Source organism: Leuciscus leuciscus (assembly GCF_965113295.1).
Source record: "Leuciscus leuciscus genome assembly, chromosome: 22".
Taxonomy (NCBI): Eukaryota; Metazoa; Chordata; class Actinopteri; order Cypriniformes; family Leuciscidae; genus Leuciscus; species Leuciscus leuciscus.
Window position 1 is genome coordinate 34,964,529 of NC_138746.1, and position 10,663 is coordinate 34,975,191.

The window sequence follows — 10,663 nt, forward strand, 5'->3', positions numbered from 1 at the left end:
ACCTCCTGCATATTCTATTAGTGCGTGACATGAGCGTACACAGCGCGTGTCTTCTGCAGGTCGTGCTTACCAGGTTGTTCATCAAAGCCGAAATGTGCCCAGATGTTGGCTTTTAAAGTAGTTGGAGCATTTTTTATTTTCTCGCCTCCCTCTGCCACTGTATGCTACCGCGACAAAGCACGTACACGACAAATGACGTCAGAAAAGCGTCAGTACATTATAATCGGTTATGGTCTATCACTGAACCGATACCGAATCGTCCTCGTCTGCATCGCGATGCATCGTAGAAACGATTAAATTCGACACCCCCATCACACACGCACAATCTCTGAACCAGAATGTGTTTATATGCTGTAGCGTTCCCACTAGTTTCTACCGTTAAGAGACCGTTCAGGCGTTCACACACTGCGCTGTCGTCTTCGTTCGCCCGCGTGAGGGGAATCGCTTTAGCTTCACACTGGCTGCATCCGAAATCACATTCTTCCCAACTATATAGTAGGCAGAAAACAGTGTGTGACAAAAAAGTCAATTCACAGTCCTTATAAAAGAGTAGACAAAAGTACCCGGATGATGATCTTCTTCTGGAGAGATTCTCTAGTGCGTGTATGACGGACACTTCCCTGTCCCATGAGGCCCCGGGAGAGGGGTTATGAATGACTACACACTCAATTCACATTTCTTTGTATAGCGCTTTTCACAATACATATCATTTCAAAGCAGCTTTAAAATGCATGTGTCCACATTAGGGGTGTTGCAAATCAATATTTTGTGTACAGTTATTTAATTATACCATCCAGTATCATGGACTCGCTCTCTCTCGTTTCATACAAACGCAGCGGCGGCCATTTTGTGACTATTGTTTTGTACACTGTTGAATTACGAAATACAAACAGGTACGATTTTAAAACAGTTTAATCTGAAATCAATATCTCTTACCGCCATCATTATTTATGTGGTGAAATGCTGTGTAATAAGTGTTACGACTGTAAACCGTATCTCTTAAATGTCCGTCTAGTTTGATCTTGCCGCTGAAACTGCTCTCTCCGCGGACGCTTTGAGTTTAAAGACCTAATAAAATATTTCAACTCAGATTAATATTTCGTGTCTAATTATTTACTTATGTGGCAAGTGTCCGCGTAATAAGTAAGGGATAATGTACATCCAGCCAGTTGTTATCTCAGAATAAACCCCCTTTGTGTGTGTGTGTGTGTGTGTGTGTGTGTGTGTGTGTGTGTGTGTGTGTGTGTGTGTGTGTGTGTGTGTGTGTGTGTGTGGTGTGTGGTGTGTGTGTGTGTGGTGTGGTGTGTGGGGTGTGTGTGGGGTGTGTGTGGGGTGTGTGTGTGTGTGTGTGTGTGTGTGTGTGTGTGATCTCAGAATAGCCCCCTTCATGGCTGATGAAGACCTGATCCTGATCACCCTGTCAGGGTTTATTCTGAGATAACAACCGGCTGGATGTACATTATCTCTTACTTGTGGTATTGGTGCAGTCATACTTTATAGAACATACTTTTATTAGATTTTTAATGACATTCTTTTATTACACACCCATAACAGTATAAAACTGCAGAGCCGCGGGACTGATGAAAGCTGAAAAACGGTTAAAAATGTCCATCTAGCAAATATTTACATATAGATAAACTATTAAACACAGCGTAGAGCTTACGGTAAACAGCGTGGAGTAATCACGTCATCTCCATAAGAGCTGTGTATGAACATGTGTATGAACATACCGGTAATCTCTAACAGTATCACTCCACTCATACTGGTATTTCTGAAAAGGTCCTGTTCACACATGATCTCTTAAAGTCCCCCTGTGGTGAAAATCCAGCTTTTAATGTTGTTTATGTGTCTATGTGGTGTTTTTAATCTGCTTTAAGACAAACCATGTGTAAATTCATAAGTCGACACCATTGCTGAGTATTTTCTCCTTAAAACTGCAGTGAACCAAAGACAGTCTCAAAAACACGCTTTGAAATCTACCTTGTAACCAATCAGATCAACGTGTGATCGTCAACCAGTGGATCTCTGAGCTGAGTGAGTGAGTGGAGGCGGGGCTCATTCGCATATTCATAGAACCGCGTATACTAAATGAAGCAAGGGTGTCGAGTTACATTCAAGATATTTTAAGGCGTGAAGAAATTCAATCATTTTGGTGATCAAAGATGAGTTTTAAGGGATACAGTTATTGACTACAGGAGAACTTTAAATGCTGTGTGTGTTAAACAGGCTTAGGCCTATGTCTTTTTGTCTGTCTCCCCATTGTGCCTTTTTAAAGAGCACAATAATCACGGTTACATTAAATAACTGTGATCAGAAGGCTATTTAATAATCGAGACAGGCCAGCTAACCATATAGCCTATCATATCTGTACATCACTTCATTGATACGCTCATCTCTGACTGATAACAGAAATTATTTCTGTGAAGCTGCTTTGAAACAAATCATATTGTGAAAAGCGCAATACAAATAAACTTGAGCTGAACTGAATGGTTTCGGTAAGATTCTCCCAGATTCATAAGGCTTGAAGTACACTAGATTCTGATATTCACGAAACACCGGCTAAAGATTATTATGTTCTACTAAAAGTAAAATTGCAAGCATGAGTAATAAAGGGGAGAGAACCAATATGATTATTCTTCATTCTCCGTCATGATGCCCACAATAAATGACTAATGATCATAAACAGCAGATAGCAGGCCTCCGCTTGAGCAATGCTGGTGTGTGTGTGTGTGTGTGTGTGTGTGTGTGTGTGTGTGTGTGTGTGTGTGTGTGTGTGTGTGTGTGTGTGTGTGTGAGATAACTGGAGAAAGCTATCCGCTAGCATTCCTATTGATCTAAACTCCACGCAGGAACAATACAAACTGTGATGGATCACTTTACATGTCAGACAGACGCTCGAGAAATGATGAACTGTAAATGCTGGTCCGCTTCAGGGCGATTCCTGACAGAATAAACTGTGTTATACACCAGACCATAAACACCTTATGATGCACTGAAAGTCTTTTCAGCCCTTGCTCGAAAGCATGGTTACACTTTACTACACTTACTTACCAGTAATAACAGTAAATGATGTATAACTACAAGTAACTAACCTTAAACCAAAACCTAACCATAACTCTATAGTAAGTACATGTTCAATATTACAATGTAATCATGTCACCTTAAAATAAAGTGTAACCAGGATTTGTTCATTTGATTAGAGATTAATTAGGCTAAATTGTTAATGTTTAATGCCTTGGTGTTATTACAACCTTTTGATAATGCATTTGTAATAAATTAAAAATTTACCTATATCTATATATAAAATTATTAAAGTTTTATAAATTCAACTAATTAGACATGGATTTTGGTCCTAAATATATTTTTTTCTGTTTAAACTTTTAATAAATTGTTGTATATGTATCATGATTTCAATTCATAAGAACATGTTTTTTTCATAACTATACTTTAATTTAAGCATTAAAATGTAATCCAGACATTTGTTTAAATAAATCTGGGGAAAAAATAAAACAGAATTTGTGAAAAATAAAACGAATTTCAAAGGGAAATATGAAGGGAGAAGAATATTTGTATGCGTTTCGGTCGTACATTTACAACAGCGTTTCGAAAACACAAACTTCTGAATACAGGATCCAAAGTGCAAGTTTGTGAAAACAATACGGCTTTTGTCTCCATATTAACTGTAAAAACCGCAGACGTCATGCGTGTCACGTGTTCAGTCGACAGGTTTCTTCACAGTGACATCATCTCCTGGATGGCAGCAGAATACAGCGTTTTTAGTGCTTTTCACATTTTGACAACGTTGTCGTCTCTACACAAAAAGTGCAAAGGAAAAACGTTTCCATTTTTAGTACATCGTTGTCGTGTAAACGTACCCCAAACCTCAGCGTAAGTGTCTTAGTATCAGCACCGTGCAAAGGTTCTAGATCAAACATATGAAGAGCTGCACGACACACTGTTATGTGAGGAAAAGAGCCACAGAAAGCCATTCATGCAGAAGAAGGTGTAGCACCTGACATTATATAGTTATAGTATATCTAAAGTAAGAAGTATAGCCTAGTGCTTCTCTAGCTGAAGTATCATCACCAAAAACCTACATTTCTGCACCGAAATTCAAAGTGAAATGTGTGGCCACACTTTAAAAAGCCTGTACGCACCAACTACAGTGATGTCATCAACATGCTTTGGTCTGGCGCCTGGGGAAAGGAGACTGGAATTAAGTTCCAGTGCATCGAAATATCAAGCAATGCAATATTCATAATATCGTCAATGAAAGAATGAGTCAAAGGTCTGGATTATTGTGTGAGGCGCTGAATATTCAACTTAATAAAGATTGATATTTAGTTTCTTTTTCCAAAATGTCACAACACAAGCTCAAAGTTTCAGGGTCGCCGTTTGACCTCAAGTTGACAGAAGTGCGTTAGACATGACACTAGTTTGACTTGGTCACAAGACTCTTCCAGAAAGAGACAGACTATGGCGTACGGTTTTATTAAAATGCCGAACCCTGAGTGACCAGAGGCCTCATTAATGAGCGTTGCGTCGCACAACACCGGCCCTGAGAGAGGCGGACGCCACGTCACACGCATGAGATGGGATTTATAAAAACAAACTTGATGGGAAAATTTGTGTACGCAAACTCTGACCCATTCGTACGAACGTTCTGGAGACGGAGCACTCTGGCGACACCGACTGACGGATGATGAAGGAAAACCACTTTAAATCCTCATTATGAGTCCTAATCATAAATACAGTGTATGATCACAATAACAGTTCACATACATAAAAGAATGATTTAAACTATGCTTTAGGCTACATCTGATATACACATTTAGATTAAATATGCCATTCTCATTAATGGAGTAAAACACTTAAATTACATGAAATCATTACCAAGAACTTACAACATTTAGGCCTATTATATTATAATAAATATAAATATTTGTAGTGGATGCGATGCTTTTGAACTTGTTTCCTGTGGAATGTTGTGTTATAATGTTTTAACTACAGTGAGGATTGCTGAGCGCATGATACGGTCTGAGGAAATATTTTCGTGCAAATATTGATCAATAATGCACAATAAGGCCTATCAGTTTCCATTCATCTGGCCAGTGGAAAAGACTGAGAAAAACTTTCTCGGAAATGTATTTTATACTATTTTGATTTATTATTTAAAAACAAGGCAAGGATCGGCTACTAAATTATATTTAGCAATGTAATGTGACGCACATAATGTATCTCATATTTTCCAAATATGTCTTGTACCGATAAACATGTTATCACATGAATATGCATATGCAAATGATATGCAGATGAGGATAATGAGGCGTTGTAAGCTCATATATGGTTATTTGCTTATCATCTGTATTGATTTTTGTCAATTGTTATATATTGTAAATCTCAAGACATGTAATATTCATCCAAGTCTAAGTGGAAATCAACGTGGACTTGTCAGCAAATAACACTTTATATTTATGTCAACTTAAAAAACAACTAAAGCAAATATGATTCAGCAAGAAGATTGAATCTAAATGGCATATTTTGACTAGCATTGCAATCTGTCAATCATGACGTTTAATGAGATTCTGAAAAGCAAAGTTTCACTACACAATTTCTAGTGAAACAGGGAGAACAGACATTTCTTACATTGGTATTGATGATAGAACATTTAGACAATACTGTGGATCTCTGTAGTATCACCAATGGTATTATTTAAAGGACCATGCAAATACTATGGTAGCCTACATGAATAAGGTAGCCTAATCATTCAATATCATGGTGGTATTACCATCAGATACCATCACAAACATTTTATGTAATATGGACATGAAGCATTTCACTACAGAATAATGATCATTACTGCACCCTTTCAAGTATATTATACAATGCACACCTACATAATTCAAAGAACTATAAAAATGGGTGAAAAACAGCCCGCGCCTTATGGCACGCAGAGGATAACCCTTCTCTTATTTATCACAATAATGCAAATGGAGATGTTCTTAATAACTAATGTCATACTTAATAGCTCTGGCTTTAACTTTAAATGCCAAACAGCATCACACATAGACAGCACATTCAGCTCTGACTGACTCAGGTTAGCATTTATTTCTGCAATGGCTTTGCAACCACTTTGCATGAATTAGACCAACAATGGATACACACATTCACAACCTGGCAGATGCACGATAGGAAACCCGTAAATCTTCGTGTTTGGACACAGCTCGACCATACGTTGGATCTGTTCGCCAGCGCATTCAGGATGCATTTGAAACCGATATCTGCTATTTGTTTACAGTGCTGCGAATGTGTTTCTTACCATGTTGCTGCCTGTGCGACGGAATTCCCCCTCGGAAATGAACAGCAATAAATGACAGCACAAATATAAGAGGAAAATTCTGCTCTTGGTCTCGTTGTTTTGTCAAAAAAATGCTGGTTTTGACACAGCAGAAGCGTAACCTATTTTCCGTCTGTTTCCGTGGGTTTCACTGCAGTAGCGACGCGAGCACGAGCCGCAGGGCGGGGAGGGGGAGGAGCCTAGGAGGCGCGCTGTTATTGGACGAGAGCCGAAGGAGGCGGGGCTAAGACGCGCTGATGGGCGGACCTTCGGTACACTACATCCGGGAAACCTTACTGCCTTCACCCTCACACAAACACACGCACTCACACAAACACACGCAAACACGACAATTTGCATATCAGGGAAGGTCCCTTCACAATGCAGGCGAACTCATGATGTGTTGAAGTCAAGTCCTCCTGGGAAGTTCGCATTTACGAGTTGAAAAGTCGTGTATTCGACGTCAGATGCGTTCAAGTCACTTTCGTGGGAACAAGATGGCGGCGCATCTTCTCCCTTACGAAAACTAACCATGTTTTTACTACAAATAAAACCCCAAAACATGGTTGTTATAGTTAAACCACGGTTACTGCAAATTAACCATGGTTTTGCTACACTAACCACAGTTTGTTCCATGGTATTTGTTCTTAAACTGTGGTTATACAAATGGTTCTCAATCTGGCAAAAAACTATGGTTACTAAACTCACTATAATAAAACCATGGTTGATTTTCTTAAGGGATATTTAACTACACAAAAGTACAATAAGGTTTTTAAACTCCCAGAAAATGAAGAACAAAGAATGTGCATCAGGTGTGCATTGTTTTTTTAAAGTTTTTAATTGATTTAAGCCACTTTCGTGACATATTATATTATTATATTACAATGCTATGATATTTTGAGCAAGTAGCTTATTTTGTTGTATATGCAAAATATATTGTAGGCTATATTTTTTTTGTATAAGCCTGACAATACTGCTAAATACCTATAAGTATTGTGGCCCTGACAAGCCCCCAACTTGTAAAGACTAGGGCTTAAAGGGATAGTTTTGAAAAATATAATGCTGTCATCATTTACTCACCCTCAAGTTGTTCTAAACCTGTATGAGTTTCTTTCTTCTGTTGAACACAGAAGAAGATATTTTAAAGAATGTTGTTAATCAAACAGTTGGTGCCATTGACTTCCGTAAAAAAAAAAAAACTATAAAAGTCAATGGGTGCCATCAAATGTCTGGTTACCAACATCTTTAAAATATCTTCTTTTGTGAAGAATAAGAAAGAAACTCATACAGGTTTGGAACAACGTGAGGGCGAGTCATTCTTGGGTGAACTATCCCTTTAAAGAAAATCCCGAGCTTCCCACTCATATTTCGAGTTTGTGGTGGCGTTCATGTGTGTTCAACTCGTAAACACGATCTTTCTGACATGACTTGAACGCAAAATCCTGAGCTTCCACTAACAAATCACTGGAGTTTGGGTCATTCCTATTTAGCAGTTCATTTTCATCTCCATCGCAAAACATTGAAATATTCAATGTGAGAAAAAGAAAAAAATAAGATTAATAAATGTAGGGCTTTTTATTTCATAAATATCACTCCATAGTCATAGGCTACTTGTTAGTCCTCATTACCTGTTAGCACTAACATCAGTAAGTACAGCAATGGATGGGATGAATTCTGAGATGTTTTGCTATATTACATATAATTATATATTAGTTGATTTGACTACACATATTAATTAAATGTTTAATGCAATCATTTTAAAAAAAACTTAAATTATTATAATTTACTCTAGAATATTTCTTTTTTAGAATGAATAGTTTAATCTGGGGTCAGGGCTGCTCATATTAGCCCTGTCCTGGAGTGTTTGCACTGGCTCCTGTCAGGTGCTGTATTGATTTTAAAATCCTTCCTTATTGTTAGCATATAACAACTGCATAATCTGGCTCCTCAGTACTCGACTGATCTATGAATGCCTTACACATGTCGTAATCTTCGTTCCTCTCAGAGTGTCTCTCGGCTCTTCCAGACACGGCTTCGTTCTAGAGGAGATCGAGCATGTTCTTCTTCTGCTCCTAAGCTTGGGAAATCTCTCCCGGCCGACATCAGGGAAACAAATACATTAGTGACTTTTAAATCTCTTCTCAAAACATTCTATTTCAGGATTGCTTTTACTTGATTATTCATTTTATTTGTTTATTTTTGTATGTAAAGTGTGCTGTTTTCTCTGTTGTCATGTTTGCCTGTAAAGCGCTTTGAGAAAGCAACTTTTATGTATTATGTAAATGTATTATTATTGTTCTATTCTGAAAGTCTGGTATCGCCTTAGAAGTGATTTCTTAAATTAGCACAAACGTTAAATTAAATTTCAATGAAATAAAAACTAATCACAGTTTAAACTGCATAACAGGACTGGAAATTCAAGCATCACATTTCAAAAAGAAAGTACTTCAGTGTATCGATACTGTAATAACTCTGACTATAAATAGACCATCATAGCAGCATTACAGCAACATTTCTCCTGTGGCTGTTTGTCTGATATTATATGCATATTATTCCACTGTTGGCACATCCGTGAGATGGGCGTAGGCCTAATCTGATTGAGATTTCATAAACACTAAGACTTTAGGTTTACTATTCGGTTTAAAGTGGTTTACTCCACCTTACTTTAAGGTCTTAGCATGGTCTTATGGTCTTACCCCTTTTAAGATGTGAAGGTCTTGACATGTTTCATGAACATGCTAAAACATAATCCTCTTGATATGTTCAAGAACTAGGGCTGCAGCGCCACCTGCTGGCGTCCATGTTCAGATGCTCAGCCACATGATCATTATCTCTGCGTTTACACTTGGCATTAACATGCGATCACCCAGATCGGATCATTAGCCAATCAGGACATGGCGCGTTTACATTTGTTCACATTAAGTATATAGCCTCCATCTATGATAGCCTCTGTATCTGGATAACTGATCGGATTTCTGTTTCCTGCTAAATATTTAGATTAGGTCTGTGGCACGACACCAGATTAAGAGTAGAGATGATAGAAATTAAACAATGTCCCAATTGCTTTCACTCACTCACTTTACTTCTCAATTTCCAGTCTTATATCAAATTAAGTTGTTTTGAACAAAGGAATACTTCCAGAGTTGATCATACAAAAATAACTGGGTTGATCATGTTAAACAAGTCACATCATCGATCATCTGGGTTTAAGGTTATCGTTAGCATTTCTTGATGCGGACTCAGACTGTGTTCAGTGAGAATGGTTTTCTAAAAGTACTCCTGAGCACATGTGGCAGTGTTTAACAGAGTAGCATGATGGTTTCTCATGCAGAGATGGGCATACATGGAAATGTATTTAAAATACAAATACAAAATACTGTGTTGAAAAATGTATTTAAATACAAATACAAAATACTGTGTGAAAAAATTTATTTAAATATATAGTGTATTTTGAAAATACACAAAATACATGTGAAATTGTCCGTGCAGGTACAGCTCACAGTGAATGAAGAAACTACACAGGCCTACTGACTTATCATTCCTAACCACATCTCTGCCCTTTCTTTCTTTCTTTCTTTCTTTCTTTCTTTCTTTCTTTCTTTCTTTCTTTCTTTCTTTCTTTCTTTCTTTCTTTCTTTCTTTCTTTCTGGCAATTACAAATAGACTTATGCAAATTAGCAGCCATTTATACACTTATTTCTGGTTACAACGTAGTCTATTACTTGTGGTGAACACTATTAAAAACTTCATACTGTAAAACTGTGGGAACCTTTTCTGCAATCTAGCAAAGAATATGGATGGGCGATATGACCTTTTACTTCACAGTAACAATATCATGGTTTCACAATTCTCAATATCAGTTTTGATTACACAGCATAAACTGAATTTCATACTCGTTTTGCAGGTAGTCCAATGCTTTTTAAGTAATTTTATGTTTATTTTATGTAAAGTTTATTTGCTTCTAGAAGTTTATTAAAATTAGAAAGTGTATCTAAAATTTTTAATTAGAATTAATTTAGATTCATTTGAAACTATTTACCCCTTTTTGATTATTATTTTTTATGTACAATAAAACTAAAAGCTGAAGATGTTTGTGATGGATCATTCATCAGTGTTTGTTTTTCCACTCCAACGGTCCAGTAATTCCTGCCCACTAAAAGCTGCACGGATAAATTTGCTTACCCCACACATAGTCCCATCTATGTAAACGATTTAGAAAAAGTTCCATCAATTCAAACTTTAAATCATCACTATGATAGTGTCATATCACCCAGCCCTAACATGCAGTAATGCTTTAAACACATTTGATAAGCTAGTTGATAAAAA

At 37.3% G+C, this 10,663-nt stretch overlaps 1 protein-coding gene across 1 annotated transcript in view; it reads right to left on the bottom strand.

Moving 5' to 3' along the window:
* ppp3r1a (protein phosphatase 3, regulatory subunit B, alpha a) overlaps positions 1 to 6,506 on the bottom strand; it is a 41,401-nt gene extending 34,895 nt beyond the window's left edge. The window contains exon 1 of the mRNA XM_082153796.1: positions 6,320 to 6,506. Coding sequence (XP_082009922.1) covers positions 6,320 to 6,322 — 3 coding nt within the window. The 5' untranslated portion in view covers positions 6,323 to 6,506. The remainder of the gene's footprint in view (positions 1 to 6,319) is intronic.
* Between the last annotated feature and the right edge of the window lie 4,157 nt (positions 6,507 to 10,663).